General features: G+C 38.5%; 1 protein-coding gene across 2 annotated transcripts in view; it reads left to right on the forward strand.

The window, feature by feature from the left end:
* The window catches only part of LOC112153230 (amyloid-beta A4 precursor protein-binding family B member 2), a 32,259-nt gene extending 11,867 nt beyond the window's left edge, over positions 1-20,392 (forward strand). The window contains exons 9-15 of one of the 2 annotated variants that reach the window (XM_024283263.2): positions 10,203-10,208; positions 12,203-12,317; positions 14,461-14,536; positions 16,815-16,895; positions 17,006-17,121; positions 17,218-17,400; positions 17,774-20,392. In XM_024283263.2, coding sequence (XP_024139031.1) covers positions 10,203-10,208; positions 12,203-12,317; positions 14,461-14,536; positions 16,815-16,895; positions 17,006-17,121; positions 17,218-17,400; positions 17,774-17,950 — 754 coding nt within the window. In that variant the 3' untranslated portion in view covers positions 17,951-20,392. The remainder of the gene's footprint in view (positions 1-10,202; positions 10,209-12,202; positions 12,318-14,460; positions 14,537-16,814; positions 16,896-17,005; positions 17,122-17,217; positions 17,401-17,773) is intronic. The other variant, XM_024283264.2, reaches the window with a different exon arrangement.
* The last annotated feature ends 459 nt before the right edge of the window (positions 20,393-20,851 follow it).

A 20,851-nucleotide genomic window follows, 5' to 3' on the forward strand; every position in this document is an offset into this window, starting at 1 on the left:
AGGACAACTTTCCCATTACTGTCGTCATCCTTTCTCTCTTTCCATCTTCTGCCGCGGTCTTTTCCCGACTGGTTCCTGCGTCTCTCCCTCAGCTCGATTCAATATGAATGAGTCCCCCACCACCACCACCACCACCACTCCATCTCTGGAACAGGGTGGGACAGGAGGGGAGGAGGGGCTTGCCCCACGATGAAGTCATGAGGCTATATCTGGAGCACTCAGCAAGTCTGAGAGTGCACGCCCAGTTGCGCGTGTACACGTTTGCACGTGTGTGTTTTCAGTTGAACTGATGAAGTCATAGGTTTCTATCTGGAGCACTGCGTGTGTTGGTGTGTGTTGGTGTTTGATGGGAGGGTGTGCATGTATTACCCACTTCACTATTCCATTCTGCTGTCTGTGATGCTCTGCTGCTATTTCCACTCTTTGTCTCCGGCACTCTTTATCCCTTCCAGTTATGCTATTGGCTGCAGGGCTTTGACTCCTCTTCCTTCTGCCTCTCTTTGTTTGTCCCACACTTTAGTGGAAGCCTTGCCTTTTTTTTCAGTGAGGAGAAGAGGGAGACACTTGGAAAAGAGGAGAGCGTAGGCAAACAGGGAAGCGTAGAGAGAAAGGCATGCTTCCCCGCTCGCATTGAGCAGGACGCAGCAGGACCTCGCCAGACTCTTCGGATCAGGCAAGCGAGCAAAAGGAGGCAAGGAAAAGAAGAGGTGGATTTGAAGACAAATAGAAAGCAGGGGGGAGGGGAAGGATAGAAAAGAAAAGGAGAACCAGAGGAAAATAAAAAAAAGGATAATAAGGAAAAAACTGGAAAAGATTTACCTCAGGGAACAGCAGAAGAGAGGCTGAAGCAATGTCACCGTGGTGGAGCTAACGAGGCAGGGAAGCAGCTATCGGGGCGAGGATGTCTGCCTGTGTGAGTATTCCCATCTGATTCACTCATTCCTCTGCTCTCCACCCATCATTCAGCTTAAAGTCTTCCAACATCACTCATCATCTTCATCGCTGTTTCTCCAGCACAAACATATTTAAACCAGTATATGTTTGACTTCATCAGTTCAAGTTCTTGCCTTTCTTTCCGTCTTCTTGCTTACCCATCAGGTGTGGGGCAGCAGGTTGGCAGCAGGAGTTACTGACACAACAACAAAAAAAAAGACAGATGTAAATGGGCTCAGTGAGCTGCAGGGATTTTTCAAACTGTGTGGCTGTTTGATGTTATATTGGATTTGAGCGTGAGTTTTCTGAGAGATGCGACTCCAAATTCTGTTGGTTTAGTCACGCCGCCGTACATGTGGAGTTTCTTGTGTTCTCCTTCTGTCAGAGGAGGAGAAAACCTTCAACATCTTGGAGAACTGCATCGGCTGGTCTCCTTGACCTTTTGGTTTGGTATCTACGGATCCGGAGAGCACTGTTGGAAAAAGTATTTTTTCCTGCTGCGTAAGTGCTTCACGGATTACTCATGGGCAAAACTGTATTGTAGCACAGATCTGCAAATACACAGAGGTTGAACATTTCATTCATATTCATTAGTGGGCAACAGAAAGCCAACTCCCTCCAGTTATCACTTGTTTCCCCATCTGCTAACCTTCTGTGGACAGCTTTGGCATACAGAAAAGAAGTGAAGGGGAGACAAGAAGAGAGGAGACACACTAGCCTCTGGGATCATACATTTTTTAACGCTGAACACATTCTTGCGATCTCTTTCTTTCTTAGCTTTTTTTTTTTTTTTTTTACAAGCAGGCTTGGTTTGAGCCCCCCTCCTCTAGACCACCATCCCTGCAGCTTATTTACTGATGTCAAGGTCTCTGAAGCCTTAATTAGCATGCAACATGTCCCTTTGAGGGCCCACAGGGACAGAGACCCAACACCTAGACCCACTCGATGGACGTCAGAATGATTGATGGCCTTTCCTCCCCACTCCTGCGCCGCTTTGAACCTTATGGCTGCACCTGTTCTTACCCTGCAACTCATCGCTTTTTCCCCCATTTTATCTGCAATAGATCAATTCTGCTTCTCCCCACACAAAAAACTCACCTTTGACAGAGTTTTGTCCACCCAGCCCAAAAGTGACCCCCTCTGAAAAAAAAATACTTGATACTGTTTATCATTGTTTGAAATCTAAAATGACTGAATGCGTTATTCTTTTTTTACATTTATTTCTGTCTTACATTTGCATTATTAGGAGCACCTGCAGTAATCCTTTTCTTCCTGACAGATTACTCCTCCTGTTCATCCCCATAGATTCCATGCGCTGCCACAACGGCCAATAAATCTCCTCAGGATAAGAACATCTCTGGGCCTGTCAGGCAGAGATGTTTGCTGATCACGCAAGACTGAAGATAGTAGAACAGCGTGATTTAATGTGCAACTAAAATTATTTTATATATTTTTTAACAAACGATAATTATTCATCGTAGTTTTCTTAGTGTCATATAAATCCCCTTGGTTTAGTTGTTGACAGTGCTGTACATCATGGTGGACTTTTTAATCCATTCATTTTCTTGCTAGCTTGTGAAATTTGTCATAAGCAGCGCTGGTAGAAAATTGCAATAGCCAATCCGATTTCAGTTTGTGACGGCCTTACGCTGAGTGTCCTGTGATTGGATAAGAACTTATGAAAGCAGAGGAAAAACCCTAACGTGATATAATTTCTTAAAGAAAAATCAACATGCTAGTAGAAACATTACAGTCAACACAAAAATAAGCAGTTGATGAAAATAAAGCACACATTAGATTTGTTAATTAGAAGATGCTGTAGATGAGATCTGTGCTGATGTGTGGAAAACATTTGACTTTTATTTTAGTGTTGCAATGACTCCACTTACTGCAGGCGAAGGGGTGGGCAAGGTGCATTGTGGGGGATTTTCTTTTTCCAGTTGTTTTGTTTTGTTTTTGAGCCTCATGGTTTCAGCCGTTGGAGTGCTTTCTTGTCTTGTTTTACATTTTTATGTTGTGTTAGTGAACATTAAATGATGGTGTCACCCTACATGTGAGGATTTTGTGCCAGCGAAGTCGTAGGGCTGCTTTGCTTTTTAGGCTTTTGATGTGACTCATTCAAGAAAACCTGGGATCTGACTCTCAGCCTCCACAGAAAAAAAGTCTCAACATGTTCTACCTTCCACCATTTTTTTAAGATGTACTCTGGTCATCTTTAGATCTATTTTTAAAGCATTTCCAATTATCTTTTGTTTCTGATTTTTAGCCAAAATCAACACTGTTTTCTTTGATGTAGTTTCCTCAGAGCAACAATAGTTTATTAGAAATTTGCCTCTAAATTGTGGGCAGGACTGTTGGCATGGAGCAAGCCCGCCCCCACCTCCCATTACCCATCTGTTTACACCTTTTCCTGATAGCTTACAGCTCCTCACAACCCCAACGTAGCATTACGGGAACAACATAAATGGCGAACAGTGTTGGAGCCATGCATTAGTACAGTTTTTGCCAGATTTCAGCTCAGATGAGGAAAACGAAGACGTACATTGATCTATTTGTCTGCAAATAGATGCATCAGAATTTGTCTACTCTGAATTCACCAAGACTTGGATAAAGAAATACTCATAAATAAAATCTTTGGTAAAATGTTCTTGATATAAGTTTTGCATTGTGAGAAAAAAGCCACAAGAACATGTTAAAAACACCAAAAATACTATTTATATTGTAGTAGTCTCTTTTTAAATAATTTTGCACTCCTTAATTATATCTGACTCTTTATTTAGCCAAATCAGAATTTATTGTTATTATTTTTATTATTTTCTTTACTAAGAAAAATAGGTTTTGAAACAACACATCCATTTATTTTTTAAAATATACAGAATTTACTGTATTTTCTTTGTTTGTTTTAAAGCTGTTTTGATCGCAATGTAATCTTTAGCCTATAAAAGCTAATTTAGTACACATCCCCTTAAGGGATTTAGCATATCTCCTATGGAAATTGAGACATATTGCACATTATTGTATTGAACATATGCATAGAGTATGATTTATGGCGCACCAACCTAATAAAATTATGTGCAAAAATAGTAGAATTCAAGCTACACACCGAGATAAGAATAACTCAACATTAACTCTACACCAAGTCCCTGTGCTCTCCCACATTCTGTCACCAATAGAAGTTAGTGTGATGCATGAATGAGGGTATCTGACTGAAGTGACATCTCACTGAAGCTCTGGCAGCCTTGAGAGTTTTGGTGCATCAGAGCAAAAGTATACTACTCACATACTCTAAAGGAGTGTGATGTATAAATGATCAAGAGCAGGGAGAACTGCAGGACATCATCTTTCCCTCTCCGCCGCCCACCAAGAATCCCCCTCCAGCCCCGATCTTTTATTCCTAACACACTCAACGTCAGTCCCAATCGTCGATTTTTGCTGCTAAATATCTAATGAAAAACCATGAGTGTTGACACTTGGCTGCTGCATGTTGCCCCTCCCACTCTTGGTTGCCTCTGTGCCACTCTGCACGTTTGGAATTGGGTCACAAAGCTGCATCCGTATAAACCGAGCCGTGTTTCTTCCATTTGACAAAAGACTGTTTTTTTTTAACCATCAGCTTCAACTGATGCACTGGGAACAGAGGAGGAATCAAACAGCGCCACAGCTGCTGCTGCTGTAAACAACGTCAACCACTTGCTGAAAATCACACAGGCGGTGCCGTGTGCGGAATAGAATGCAAACACGTTGGTCTTTTGCTGCATCCAAAATCTTCAAAACTCCATTTAAGGACCGCGTCACCATGCTGACTTTAAATGTCACCGTGGAGCACTTCAAATTAAAATTGGAACTTGGCATTTTAAAGGATGTGGCAGTGAGTTTCCATAATTTAAGCATTCAAATAAATTTTACTTTTTATGAATCAGTCTGTATTTTTTGCAACAAAAAAAATTAATAAATAAAAAAAAAATACCAACAATAATGAAACCCAATTAGATCCTAATTAGGATTGAAATATTGATTTTTTTTTCTATTAAATAAAACAAAATAACCAAAAAAGTAAAAAAAAAAAAATCATTTTTTTTTAAATAGACTAATCTTTTATTTTCCTTCTTTATTAGTATTTATTTAGTCTCTTGTGCTGTAAAAAGAAAATTGAAGCATTATTTTTTTTTTATTATATCTCTGATTTCCTCAATAAAAAAGATTCAGTCGTTAATTTAGATGTACAAAAAATAATCTGTTCTATCATCAGGGTTAAATGAAACCTGAACTCTAGAATTTGAACTATAACCTTGTTTGATTGCTTTCCTAACCAGAGCAAACCATCAAATCATGCAGAATTTAAATGCAATTACTGAAAAAAAACACTAAAAAGTATCAGAAAAAGTAACTATTTAAACATAGATAAAGAAAATTGTGTTGTCATTAGCATTTAAAACTCATTTTTTCTTAAACAGTTTTACGTTTTAGGTGTTTGAATAGTACTTGCTAGCTTTAAACTGATCATTACAATAATGTAGCAGGAGGACTGCAGCAACACTGAGCTACATTTTATTTTTGTCAGCACTTCTGTGCAGGTCGGCTAATAGCTGTGTGTCAGTGAGAATGTTATGACCCTCTTTCCATTTTATCTTCAACATTTATTACCTTTTTTTATCACACTTTGAAACGTGCAGGTACAAATAAAAGACTTCAGAAATGTGCAATATGCTAGCAGAGTAAACCTAGCTAACGGTTGAAGTTTTTATTTACGTTTTTTTGTAGCTGTTTTTCTTTGTAACTGCTATCTTAACCTTAAAATTCTACACCTTTTAGGACTAAAATACTAAAACTCTCCTGCAAATGTATTGTTAAGGTTAAAGTAAATACTCAGAGCTAAAGATGAGTTCATATCCAGCCTCCCTGTGTTTCAAAGTCAGAGAACATCACAGCTGTAGGTGGCTTCAAACAGAAATGCCCGGCAGCTCATCTGTTATTCTTTTTACAGTGTGATGAAGAGGATTTCCTCCAAATCATTATCCAGCTGTTGTCTCAACTTATCACACTTGTCACCGTTCAGTGCCAAACCTGGATCGGATCCATGGGCGTTCTGGATCTCGGCCAAATCCCACCACTGTCAGAATTAACAGTTGAGAGGCGATCCATAACATACAATTACACACACACAGCTGCTCTTCAGCATCTACATTCTGCTGACTGAAGCGTCGCAGGAACTTCCTCCTCAGACATTTGAAATCAGTCCACACTTGTAAACGCATTAGCATAGCTGCCGGTGGTACCCAGAAGCCCTGGAAAGCTGTTAGATAATTAAAGTCTGTGTGATGTACACGGTGCTCTCTGCACCTGTGTGTGCATGTGACAGATGGTGAGGAAAAGTCAAGTCTCTACCGTGTGACTCTAGAATCCTAGCGGCAGAAAGTGTTAGGAATTAGATGTGTGTTGTTTATGCCTCAACAAAATACTGAAGTGTAGCTACAACACTTTAGCACTTTAAATGGATTTTGTCAAACTTCTTTAAAACTTCATACATTTGTAGACAACGAAGTTATGCAAATTAGGGATTACCCTAAATTAGTGAGCATTTTACAGCATTTAAGTAATGCAAAATGAGAGCATGAAAGCAGCAATAGAAACAACACAGTGAAGGTGATAAAAGCCCCTCAACTAGGAATTAAAATATGGATCACTTCCGGATTGAGAGAACTGATGAACTCCTGGCACTCTGCTGAAAATATATCCTGGAAAACAGCTCTGGTTTTTGGATCAGCATAAATCAGGGATCACCAACCCTGTTCCTTGTGAGCTTTCGCCCTGCTTGTTTTTAGCTAACCCTGCTTCAGTAATTGCTGCTCACCTACATCTCGTTTTCAGTCAATTCAGAAACTGGGCTGATTCAACCCAGCTAAACAGCATCCACTGAAGCGGGTTGCTGCAAAACAAGCAGGGCGGTAGCTCACGAGGAACAGGGTTGGTGAACCCTGGCATGAATTATGATTAAAAAACTGTGTCTAATGCACAGAGTTGGTTCAATAAATGCAGAAGTTATCAAATGAGTTGTTTAGATTTGAACACAAGTAAAAACAAAATTACAATCACCTGACAAAATGTAGAAATGTGCAACTTTCCCGTTTTTTTTACATTAAGATGCTCCCTGAATTTACTTTGTAAACATTTAATTGCTTATAGGATCTTATCTAAGTTTCATTGCAGCTCTAAACACCACCAATCAATACCCATATTTAATATTGACTGTTTAAAACTTTATGTGTGAGCGGTAAAGACACCAATTTAGGGACTGAAGTCAGCACAAGTGGCCTGAACTGTTTTGCATTATAGATTTTTACCATCATAGACATTTGTCCCCCATTCAAGGATATAGCATGTTTGTTCTGCAAAAAAAACAACTTCAAGTATCAGGAGATTTGAAAATGACAAACTCAAATACATAAGAAACTAATCTTTTTCATTCAAACAGCGTGCTACTAAGCATGAGGCTGTCAGCACTACATTTTTTTAGAGATTAAAAAAAAAACGCCTTTTTACAAACCCTGTTCACCTGCAGTCGTGACCTCATTTAATCACACAGTTGTACGCTTCGTCTCCGGGCGAGTCTGCCTCACAGCCTTCAGGATCAAAGAGAGATTGGTGGTAGTGAGTCAAGTCAACCTTTACCAGGCTCGAGAAATATCTGGAGCACAGAGAGAGAAAAAAAGGGCACATGAGTGTGGGGAGTGTTGCTTAAACTCATCTCTCTGCTTTGGTGTTTTCATCACCTTTCATCTCATGCTTCTTTCTAACCCCCCCGCTTTTTTAATTCTTCAGCTCCTCCTCTACGATCCCGCTGCCCTCAGAAGGTCTCACACCTCCGTTCCTCTCGTCTGCAGACCCACCTCTTCTCTCTGGCTTGTCATGCCCTCTTTCATTACCTTTATTACTCTCCTTTCTCACGCTTGGACCTTTTTTCTTCCTCTGTTCCATTCATTCGGAGGTTTTGTCTGGCTAGATTTCATTACCATGCCAAGCAACTTTCAACTCTTCCAGATATCCAGTGTTCCCAATGAGCTTTGATACTAAATACAGTTTTAAAGGTATATTTTTCAGTAAGGACTTTCTTGGATTTTAATGTCAACCAATTGTAAAATTATTGATGCATACAATATTGTCCTTTATTTAAAAATCTATGCTAAATTAGGTGGAGTTCCTGGTACATACCTGTATCACAACATACAGTGCAACATGAAGGGGTTCAATTCCAAATAATGTAAGCAGGGGACATTAACGGATTGGTGCACATACATTTTTTTATTTATCTGAATTAAAAAAATGGATTTGGTTCCTGGTAAAGTTTCAATGTTTGAGGGGTATAGCTCTAAACCTTGACTGCATGGTCACCCACGAGACAGTGTGGTCCTGCACTGGGACTGTAATGTATTAAAATTTAAGAAATCCTTGGGGGCTAGGGTCTATTTTTGGAACCTTTCAGTACGTAGCAGTGCAGAATAATGCCAACAAATATCGTTTAAATGTAAAGAACGCAATAAGAAGCTGAAAAGACAAAAAATGTTAAATCATAAACAGTGATGCTGATACACAAATATAGTTGCAGGTTTTATTTTGCACAATTAGTTGTTCTATTTAAACTCATTTTGGGAAATCAGATGGAAATATTTATATTATTGAATTTTTAAATAATTGAAATGTTATTTTATTCTCTGATTCTGAAACAGATTACAGTTATGTTTATAATCACACAATGTATTTTAAGTTCTCAAGAATGTACAAAAAAAAGTTAAGTTATATCCTTCAATTATGCAAACAACGGAATATCAGCAATCAATAAAAAAAAATTCTGATGCTAATTGGGTGAGCCATAGACATTTTTTTTCTATATGTGTTCTACTGTTTTGTTGAACAGGCATTTAAAGAATTAACGTATGGCATTACATTTAATACATCTAAAATATTTTTTTTAAAGTTAGTAAAATTGACTTATTTTAGATACAGGCTGCAATTTATTTGATCTGATTTCATTCTTTTTTTTTAATTTGTGTGAAAGGATGAAAAATGAAATCAATGTTTTTTTTAAACTACACTAGAAATATGAACCACATATCTACAAGATGAGCTTTTAACAACTGGAACATTTGGACCGTCTGGATTTTATTTTAACACAATCTTAGTTGCTTATTTAAATGTCACTTCTGCAACTTTCCACCTGTGATGTTTATTTTTATTTTTTTTTCCTGACATTTTCATTGAGTGAACACAAACCTGAGGCACCAAATGTGTTGCTTTGGACCATCACATTTAAAAAATAAATAAATAAATAAAACATCTGACCAGCTAAAGGGCAAAAACATGGGCAATAAGACATATGTCTCAGTGTGATTGACAGCTTCAAATTTGTTCCAAAAGTCAAACCGGTTTGGTGCAACTATGACAGCTCTTCGGGGTATTTGAAAGCTGGTTGGAGTCGCTGGATTTGATGTGATACTTTGACATAAAAAAAAACACTTTTTCTAATATATGGTTGTGGTAGAAAGTGTGAAACATCGGGTGTCATTTTCAGCACTCTTTCCAAAGTGCTGGGCACCCAACGGCACGCAAGGTCTCGGTTTATAAAGCTGAAAAAAATGAGCATTACTAAGCAAATACATCCGATTCATGCAACAAGTTGATGCATTTACATGCGACAAGAGAGATGTATGAAGCATTTGATCCAGTCTCCATATGTCTCCCAGCATTTGTGCAAAAGTCAACCCCCTGTAGAGTTGATGAAACATCCGTTTTAAGGCTGTGAAGATAAGAGTGTTGCTTGAAAATATAGACTGCTGCTCACACACAAACATGCACACAGGGTAGCGTTTCCTTAATAGTTCCTCAAAGAATCAAAGGCAGTCAATATTTGAATTAGCTTTCTTTTTTATGCATCCTTTGCACTCCTTGCAATGATTTTGATGGGGGAAGATCACAGAAAAAAGGACGACTTGGACAATTGAGTCATGCTTTTAATGTTGCATTTCCTTTTCTATCTGGAGTCACTTTTATTGTCAAAGAAAAACAGAAAAAATCACTGTTAATCTGTTAAAACACTTTTTTTAACCTTACAATATGTTGCAAATGTTATAGTAAAAACTCATTAAAATTAAAGAGCTTGATTGCACACTAATAAAATGCAAAAAACTGCTAACATTTCTGTTTTTCCTGTGCTTCTCTCAATCCCTTGCTTCATTCGAATCCCCTCATTCCTCCCTTTGCTTCCCGGGACACAGAGAAAGGTAACTCTTTTTTATTGTTTAATCTAGCCCCTCAATTGTTTTCCATAATTGTCATTCAGGACACTCAACCTGTAACGCCCCATCCGTCAAACTATAGATGTCAACTTGGTGGTTTTGCCTCACCCACAGCGACCGTTGGGCTTTACAGGAGCCCAACATCTGATACTGTAGGTCTAAATCACTGATGCTAAATCATCACAAGTCAGACTGGCCACAGGCTATTTCCTGGTAGGAGTTGCATGCTGTTTTATAGTACCGCGATCCCTGATAGAGGGTACAGAAGTCATAAAAGAATCATTTGTGGAATGTGAGGCAAGGCCACTCATGCTGCTATGGGCGATAGACTGCTCAAACGTCCCTGAACAAAGTGGGCTGGACGCCGCACAGTCACGCGTCCTGTCGCACTTTGATTCCTCGCCGCAGGCAAAGAGCATTATCGACCCAAAGTGTGTTAGCACACAATTAAGAAGAGGAGACAGGCCGGGTAATGGAATCATAAACATAAAGGGCCCCCTGAGATAAATGCCAGCTGGGCTCGCCATATTTCTGTTTGTGTCTTTGCTTACTCCGTAGTGTGCGATGCATGTTTGTGTGCATCTGGTGGCACAGTTGTGCAAGTCGGTCTCTCCCCTTTTCCCCACTCTGTTTTGCCTACTTAGTGACTAGTTTTTGTCTTGACTGTAGTTCTTAAGTACCTGTTATTGAGGATACTTGTGTTTTTCTTTTCAACATACACTTGTTTGTTTGTTTGTTTGTTTTTCTGTGGATGTTTTCTGTCTCTGAGATAATCTTCCACCCACTCCCCACATAAAATTTGGTTCTCAGTAGAGCCTCCTCCCTCAATCCCATCCTAATTTTCTCTTCTTTATTTCTGTTTGCCGTGCAGCACAAACGCACAGCTGTGGGCAATAGGATTCACATCTACACACATGCACATGTGGGTTTTTGTGTAATTGTATTTAGGGGTGGACACTTCTAATTAATTATTAAATAGGTTTTGCTCCCACAGCACACATGTAATGCATCAGGGGAGCTTTAAGTAATGTGCTTTCTTCAACCATTTGTTCCAACAATCTCTTCAAAGATGAAGATGAAATGACACCGAAAATGAAAAGAACTGTATCACCATAAGTAAGGAGGGTAATTAGAGCTCAGGTCCACTCAGATATGACAAGAGAAGAAAACTTCAATGTTTCCTGCATGTGTGAAAAAATAATTACAGCTTTTATGCTGTTAGAATCCTTAATAATTACCAACTCGGATGCAACAAACACAAAGGGCATGCGATGGTTCTTGAACGCACGTTTAGCATATTGTCTTCCCACTGGGCTGTTGGTGCCAATACCACTACATACCAAGCCTCTTCTAACTGTGACTACGTCATTTGGATGGTGTGCAAACATCGTACCTTTCCATCAAACTCATTTTGACAGGAGACCTTTGACCTCCACATTGCAAAGTGATGACGTAACAATTTGATTTAAACTTTATATAAATTTGATATCAAATCAATATAAACTTTATATCAATTTGATATAAAGTTTATATCAAATTGTTACGTCATCACTTTGGAATGTGGAGGTCAAAGGTCACCTGTCAAAATGAGTTTGATGGAAAGGTAATACTACATCTCTCTCTCTCTATCGTGAATCTGTCTCCAGGTTTTCTCTCACAGCTCTATTCCGATAAATGAAAGACTTGGTGTGATAGAATTCCAGCCGGGCTCAAACGGCAATTATTAATTATTTCTCCTTGGGGATCAATTTTCAAACCGTTTTCAAACCTGTAGAGAAATTTCAAAGGATGCTGCCCATATGTCACTACCAAATCTGAGTGCCTGATTGGTCAACTGGTTTAACTTTCAGCACAAATTCAATGGCGTTTTGCATGTAGAGCCCAAAATCGACCTTAAAACTTATGTAGGGATGCAAGTTTTTATGTTTTCATAGTCTTAGTTGTGATCTTAAGTTTTGCTTTGTTTTTATATTATGTAGGGATTTTGCCTACGTGGCAAGAGACAAGAACACCCGGGTGCTGAAGTGCCACGTGTTCCGATGTGATACTCCTGCCGCAGCCATCGCCACAAGTCTCCACGAAATCTGTTCCAAGGTGGGCGCCATGGTCACTGTTGACTCCTTCACGTACACAAGCCTGTCTTTTGCTCTCAAACGAGCTCTTAATCAGTTATCAGTGAGAGTGTTATTGACAGAACCCCATTATTTTCTACTTGTGCAGTAAAGTGGAGCCACTTTTTATTCATGAAGGTCAGATAAAGCTTTTGTAAAGACAGGATGGGAGACAGACTGGACTTTTTTTTTCTCAACCTTTATTTATAAAGAGCAGGTCTGCAGAGAGTGAACTCTCATTTTCAAGGACGGCCCATGCACAAGCGGTTTCACAGTCATTGCTGGAGGCTACCCAGTACAACCACAGATCAACCTGCAGTCCACTGAGCTGCTCTGCTAGAGCAGTTCTGGTGAAGGGCCTTGCTCAAGGGCACCACAGTGGTGTTACAGTAACTGCTGAGTATCTGTTCCTTTCAGGCTTATTTCAGGACTTGAACGAGATATTCAATGACTTACTACATATTTACGGCATATGATGTACATTTATTGATCAGTTTTTTCAAGTTTAATATATATGATCAGTTTTTTATTTGTATTTTTTACAATTATCATCAGAAGGCATTTTGTGCATTAGTTTTCTTTTTAAATCAGTATGAACATGCAGGAGTCTATGCATGAGCTGAAAACCATCGGCCTCTTCTTTGGATACCAGCTATGTCACAACGGCATGTGTGCTTCGACTATCATCTCCTGTCCTGCCTGCTCTTTTTTTTTTTTTCAACCTCACAGTCTCTTAAATTAGACTCCAGTTTACAACAAGGCTCCATCTGTCCCATTTTGGAGGGATTTTAATCAAACCTAAAGTCACATTGAGACCTCTGGTTAATGACACCATGCTTGTTCCCACAGGACTGAGAACAATTCTAGAAGATTTGCTTCAGGCATTGTACCTGCTGGATCCAAATCCCAATCTTTTCCAATCTGCACTTGTACATGCACTAAGGCTGCCAACGCCGTCTGTCAAAAAAGAGAAGAAAAAAAAGGTCTTTTTGGTGCCAAGGCCAAAACAACCAAATCAAAATCTTTCCCGAAACATGTTTTTTTTTTTTTTTTGCCTTAGTCAAGGTAAAGGTTGTGGGATTTTGAGTTATTACTCTGCAGTAACTCTAGCTGAGCTTCCTGCAGAAAGTTTGACCCGTATTTCAAAAAGAAATTTCCCTTTTGATTCTGTTTTTAAGAAACACATTTACTTCTGGGTATAAAGTTTGTTTAAATCTGACTATTTTAGGGAGAAAAAAACAGAAGTATTTCTGGAGGCAATAATGGAAGGAATGAAAACACTGTTGATTTCCTTGGAGACTCTTTGTTTTTCACAAACACACACAAGCCCACACACCAAAGTGAAGTAAGTCTGTCCTCAGGTCAGAGCTAACCTTGTAAAAGTTGAATACTTAGAACTAAAGATTTTCTCCCTGAGAGGCATTGCGACCCAGTTAAATACTTTTTTTGTTCACTTTAATATTATCTTTAACCTCAAAGTATGGAGTTATATCAGAGTGTACAACTCTTCCTCCCATCCTAGCTGCCTATTTTAAACACAGTAGTGTCTCTTTCTACTGCAGGGAAGAAACTTGGTGACCTGCGCCTTGCAGCTGCGCACAACAACCGAACAGGCCTCCCTTGTGTCCGTGTGTGAGAGCGCACGTGAATGTGCACGCGCTCTATCGTGCGTTCCCTCGTGAGCCGAGCTGCAGACTCACCATCATCTTTGATTAATGACACCTACAATTAATCAAGTGTCTGCAGCAGGAAGAGAGAGCGCTGGCCCAGAGCAGCGGCCACGCCAAAACTTCTGCTCTCCTCAAGAGAGCACACTGCAGAGGAAGAAAGCATCGAAACAGCTGTCTTTTAGCACAACCACGTTCATTACCTCACAATGTTTAGGTAGGATTTCATCAGACATTAGTCACCCACCTAGAAATATATGGATTTGACAAGGAGCAAATGATTGCACCACCAGACACACACAAACATTTATTTATAGAGTATATATTAATAAAAGTGTGTGTTTGATTAAGCAACAAGGACGAAGTTAAAATTGGTTTGGATGACATTGTGAAGTCTCAATGTAATTATAATCTTTTGGATTAAATTCCCCGTATAATCCCTAATTTTCTCTCTTTTAGATTATGGCTGAAAGAAAAAGTGCCAAAGCTGCAGCTGGCAGCTCCTCCCAGAATGGCTCTGATGTGCCGCTACAAGGTACACACTCACAGAAGAAGAATATTTGTTTCTTGAAGTCCCACTCAGATCATCTTTTGATCTATTTTCAGAGAGTTTCCAGTTGTTTTTTAATGATGATTATGTTGTTTTTATCCAAAATTTGTCATTTTCTTGGACAAAATGTCTCTAGAGCGGCAGTAGTTAATTAGAAATTGTGTTGTGGGCGGGACCACACATCCCATCATCACCTATCTGTTTACCTGCTCTCCTGCTAAAATAAAATAAAAGCTCTCTTTAAAAATTCAATAATTCAAACTGCCAGTTATTGGATTCGGAAAAGAGTTTTTGATCATTTTTTTTTAAATAACTTTTAAAACTTGAGATGTGACTTAAAAATATTTGTTACCAAAGGCTTCAGACGTGATGTAGAATGAAATGACCTTAAAAAGACACGATTTACAGCATCCATTTTTTTTTTGGTTCCAAAACAAAGGAAAATTTATTTCCTGAAACTACTGAACGGAAAGGACCTGGATTTACCCCCCTTGTGCTCAGTTTCTATTTTTAATTTCTTATTTGTTTTAAAGCACATTTCCTCTTAGGCATCGCTGTTTGTCTTAAATGTAGCAGTGACTCCAGGACAACTCTTTTTTCAAAAATCACATTATCTCACTGCAAAGTCATCACAAATCTTCAGTTTTATTGTATTTGCCCTTTTAAAATTTTACACTTAGTTAGAAAGAAAAAAAAATCCATCCACTGTTCTCTCTATGCTCCGAGAGGAGGCAAGCAGTGCGAGTGATCAGACTACAAAAGAAACGTATCGGTTTCCCATTTGCAGAGACAATTTGCCTCATTAAAATCTAATTACCCAAATTCCTTGCAGGAATAATGTGGTCTACATCAGCCCTTATTACAGCTCTGTGATCAAAGAAAGCTCTGTTCAAAGATCCTCTGCGTTCAGTAAAGACAACCACCTTATGTTTGTGTGTATATATTTTTATACAAGTTGTTGTTTTTCTCTGAGATTTAACATCCACACTAGAGTGGACGCAGCAGAGGGTTGGAAACGGTTCTTGCGCTCTACATAATTACTCTGATTAAAGTGCTACATGAATGTTAGAAGGAAAATTGAGGGGATCATTCTGAAATGATTCAATGTGAGGAGCAACAGCAGGAAAATGACTGTTCTGTGCTCATCGGATCTGGCCTCTCCAAGCTCCACTGTTTTATAAATGTCTGCATGAAGAACTGAAACAGCTCAGGAAACTATTCAGAAATTAATTCATGTAATTTTTGAAAGTCCAAGTCGAGTTTATCAAAGACAGCAATGATCTTTAAACTTCTATTCTAAAATACATTCATTTTGGGGACAATTCATGTGGGATTTGCCTGTATTTTTCAATATTAAATCATATAGACATGTTGTTACTTTAACACCAAACATTAGTACAAACAAAAGAGATTTTAAAGTAAAATTTGAGAGAACAGAGGTAAGATTATTTCTTTTTTGGAAGTTCAAGTCCCCATACTCCACCAATCAATTACATGTTGATATAGAGACATCTGCCCAACAAAAATCAAGTCAAACATATAAACACTTAGTTGTGTTAAAACAAAACACAATGATATAACATTTGTTCAACCCAATAGTGTAATTCAGTCAAAAGTTTTCATCTGGCGACTCTTAAAGATCAACAACCAGCATTTAGTTGCATACTATTTATTTTGGCTTGTCAACATAATTTTGAACCGGATTATATAGTTGTTTTCAGCATCAGTTTTTAATTTCTGGGAGAATTTCTTTGCAGGCATTTATAACATGGTCTGCTCTTTAGAAACTGTAGATGTTGGCTTTAAATAAATAATACTGTTGGTACATTTCTCCTCGATAGTTTCAAATTGAAAAGCAACTTTTACATTTTCGGATGTGGAGTGAAACTTTTTAGTTCTTCAAGAACTTCTGCATTTTTTGTTATTTTTTTGCACACAAAAAATGGTTATTTTTCTTACTTTTTCCATCTTCAAACACACAAATGGATAATAAAAAATCATAAAAAATATGTATAAATATCCTTTTAAAATATGTTATCCAATATTTATCATTACTACTCAGTAGGCGTTTCCTAAAAGCAGCCATTTTGTGTTTTTGTTGTGTTCATTTTCCCAAATTTTTCAGCTTTTTACGTCTGTCTGAGTTTGTGTTTCTGCACTCATCTATTATAAACTACTACAACCAGAATGCTAACTAAGCCTAATTGGCCCCTCAGGCTACGCTGAGCAACCATTTGATCATTCTTTTTTTTTTGGTCTCTAGAGTTTCCGATGCCAAAGACGGAGCTGGTGCAGAAGTTTCATGTGCTCTACCTGGGTGTGACTTCTGTGTCTCGTCCAATAGGTAAAACTAATTCCTTGCAGACCTCTATACTCATATTTAAAGCTGTATGAGTTTATGGTTGTATTCACTCCTATCTGTGTGTTTTTTCTTTTTTGATGTTATTTTTAAAGGCATGGATGTCATAAATGGGGCCATAGAGAACCTCCTATCATCAACAGGCAAAGAGGACTGGACTCCCGTCATACTGAGCATTGCTGACACCACTGTGGCCGTCATCAAAGAAAAGGCAAGGAGGCAATTCAAAACTGAACCCAAAAATGTTCCCATGTTTCAGATTCTGTTTGGGATTATAGAAAATCCTTTCTGTCTTTCTGCTGTGCAGGAGGAGGAAGAGGAAGTACTGGTGGAGTGTCGTGTTCGGTTTTTGTCCTTCATGGGTGTGGGGCGGGACATCCATACATTTGCCTTCATTATGGACACTGGGAACCAGCACTTCCAGTGTCATGCTTTCTGGTGTGACCCCAATGCTGGCTGCGTTTCAGAAGCAGTGCAGGCAGCTTGTGTGGTAAGCTCTGAGAAGTTAAAAATGAAACATCATCAAAATTTGTTTGCATCATTTGGAGGATTGGGGTACAGTCTAGATGAGAGGTGTCTGGAACCTGAGGTTACGGAGTTACGAGGAGCTCTCTCCAGTGTTTATGCTCTTTGATTTACTGTAACTTTTCAACAAGTATGAATTATCTCGATATTTCACTGAATCGATATTATCTTACACCCCTATTAGTCTGTGAAAAATGTTTAAGTTGCAGACCCTCGATCTAAGATACACTGTAGATCTTTCCTTTTTAGTTATTTTCACCTCATTTGAGCAGAACATCACATAATTAAACAGCATGGCAGTAATAATGCTTACATCCCTTTGTCCTGCCCTCTCTCAGCTCCGGTACCAAAAGTGTTTGGTGGCCCGGCCGCCCTCTCAGCGAGCCGGCTCTTCCTCCTCCCCCTCTCCGGATTCAGTGACCCGACGGGTGACCACCAGTGTGAAACGCAGCGTCCAGTCTCTCATAGACACTCTGAAACCCAAGAAACAGTCATCAGAACTACCACAGCAATGACCATCACCACTGGCCACTCACCCCAGTCCAGCCTGGAAACCACCAACACCATCTTCACTCACTCAGACAGTACCAGCCGTGGTAAACAAGGATGTACAGTGAAGACGGTATGACAAAAACAGGAAAAAAATGGAAATGGTTAGAGTTAAATATGCCTATGGATAAGAAAAAAAAACATGTTTTTTTGTAAATGGAATTGGTAAAAAAAAAAAAGTTGTTTTTTACTTGTAGAAATTGGAGCTCTAAAAGAATCCATCTCACCTTTGACAAATTACTTGATAACAAACAACAGAAAGAATTTCCAACAAAAAAGAATATCAAACTTCTATTTGCTCTTTGCTAAAGGAGCAACATATTATGTAAATGTGTTTTTTTTATTTTCATATCCGTCTTTTTCTGAATTTCTGGACTAATTGAGCTACAGTAGAAGTAGAAAGTGTCTTGCTGTTGTAAAAATTAAAAAGGAGAAAATATCCTTTGAGATCAGATGTGAAGTGGCTTCAGCTTGAGGCTGGCCACCAAAATGGCATTTTTCAGAGGTTAAGGAGTCACTTGAAATTGACACACACAGCCTCTGTGAAGCGATTGTTAAAAAAGTGACACATGTGTAAATGATTGTATGTAGAAAGGTAAATATTAGGGCACAAAATCTGTAGATGCAGCGTCAGAGAGATGAGATGTTTGTGACAGACAGTGTGGCTGAAATAGGGCTTTTGATTCTGCATGTATTCTTGATGGGGGCGTGGTTAATGTTAGCGGTTTTGGTATGAGAAAAATACACAAAAAAAAAAAAACATAATCACATCTTTACTTAACTGGCACAAAAATCCATCTTAACACCTAAATAGAAGTATCATTTGTAAAAAAAAAAAACAACTAATGAATGTCAGTTTCTTTTGTTCACTTATTTATTGAAGACGGTTAGAGCAGAAGAAGGCTGGGCGAGTTTCACATAGTGGTTTTCTCTGGCAAAAACAGCTGCTGCAGGCTTATCAATCTTCTATCAATCTCTGTGCTCCTATCTCAGCACCAAACAAGACATTTGTCTTCATTTGGTCAACGAATGTGCCTGTCAGTCTGACCGCTGCAGTACAGCCAGTGAAGCTGATGGAGAAAGCAATATGATGAGCGTCATGATCTCAAGCAGCAGTCATAATTAAAAGAAAATGTTTTATAATCCTGCGTTTATACCGGGCATGGGACACACATTCAAGAACATAATAAACATGCATTTAACCCATTATGTTCACACTGGACAATTAGGGAGGGGCTCCTTCTTGTCTTTTTTTTTTAACTGTTTACTAGTGCATGTCCACTGTCTACAGTTGGGAAAGGTTTGGTGTGAAATCTGGTAAATCTTGGTCCAGGCTTTTTCTGTCAGAGCTCTAATTCAATATATTAAAGACTTGATGTCATAATTTCTCCATCATGATTGATTTTCAAACTGTTATGTGAATTAAAGAGGCCGCCATCCATACCAGATCCGAGTCCCTGATTGGTCAAAGTTCAACCTAATTTAACTTTCAACGCTTGTTCAATGTTTGGTTCATAGACGGTACAAAACAGTCTTAACCATTTTTTTCTTTTAAAGATATTCATATATGTTTTTTATCCTCTTATGTGACCCGTAAGATTTTAGAAAAAAAAACTCAATTACCTTTTAAAGGGTTAATTTATACAAACACACATTCAAAAAGGAGCTATAAAAAAATGTAAAAATTCATGCAAAAACAAAATAAATCTGTTCTGCAACAAACACACTGCATGCAGCATTTTCCGCTTAGATCTGGCACATGCAGCTGAAGGAGGCGGACGCTCAGACAAAACACTATGGTGACTCAAGCCCTTAAGCAGTCTTTGATGTATTTGGATGCATTGGATTGTAATGCTTTTTGTACACACACACACAAATGTTGACATTTCATGAATGTAGAAATATTTCAGTTCAAACTTGTCAAATTTCTCAGGAATTTTTATGCAGATATCCAAAATGTATCCAGAAAATTCCGGGTTCTGACTGAGGCGGACGTGAAGCACTGGGAGGCATATCCACAGCAGCACACAACCCCATTTGTAGTGGTTGGAAGGCATGGCAAAGGTCACATGTGTTCCATACACTATAGTTTAACAGCGTTATCTCAACAACAGAGATTTGAGACAGTTGACTCCCTCTCACAGTCAAAACACACTAATATGCACACATGGCGGAAATTAATGTCTATGTTTAAGCATAAAAGAATGCCGTTGAAAACTGTTTTCTATGCTCATGGGGCTCATGGCCACCACCTGCACTCAATGTGAAATCTGTCGAAGCATTTATGTGGGTAAAAATGCACACCAAATAAGAGAAATGCGAAACATCGTTTTCTGTTTGTCACTTGTCTCTACACCGTGTAAATGTATCAGTTGTGACAATAAAAGCATTACCATTAAAAAGGAGCAGATTCTTCCATGTTTTAGCTCTTTTTCCAGGCCAGCCGAGCCGCATATTTACACTATTCACTCAATAACAATGGTGACATTGACGTCTTATAATGTGCTGTTTGACTCTGCCTTAAATTATAAAAAGTGAAACTTTGGATCAATTAACAAAAGTTCTGTAATTTGTTACAATTGTTTTGTTTTTGTCAAATTAAAATGTTGGGTTGATCGTTTACTCAACTCCAAAATGTAATTTGATGAAAATTAGTCATTTTAAATGTAACAAATTACAGAGCTTTTGTTAATTGATCCAATTTTTCACTTTTTACCTTGTAGAGGGATCAATCCTCAATTTTTAATATGCCTTTGACGCATTAAAGAGGGAGAACCAAGCTAATCTTGTGGATCTGAAAAGACTCAAAAATGTACTATTCTATTAACTCATTTTGTGTAGTCCTAATAGGATGTGTGGCATTTCAC

The sequence above is a fragment of the Oryzias melastigma genome, linkage group LG10 (assembly GCF_002922805.2).
Source record: "Oryzias melastigma strain HK-1 linkage group LG10, ASM292280v2, whole genome shotgun sequence".
NCBI classification, from domain to species: Eukaryota; Metazoa; Chordata; class Actinopteri; order Beloniformes; family Adrianichthyidae; genus Oryzias; species Oryzias melastigma.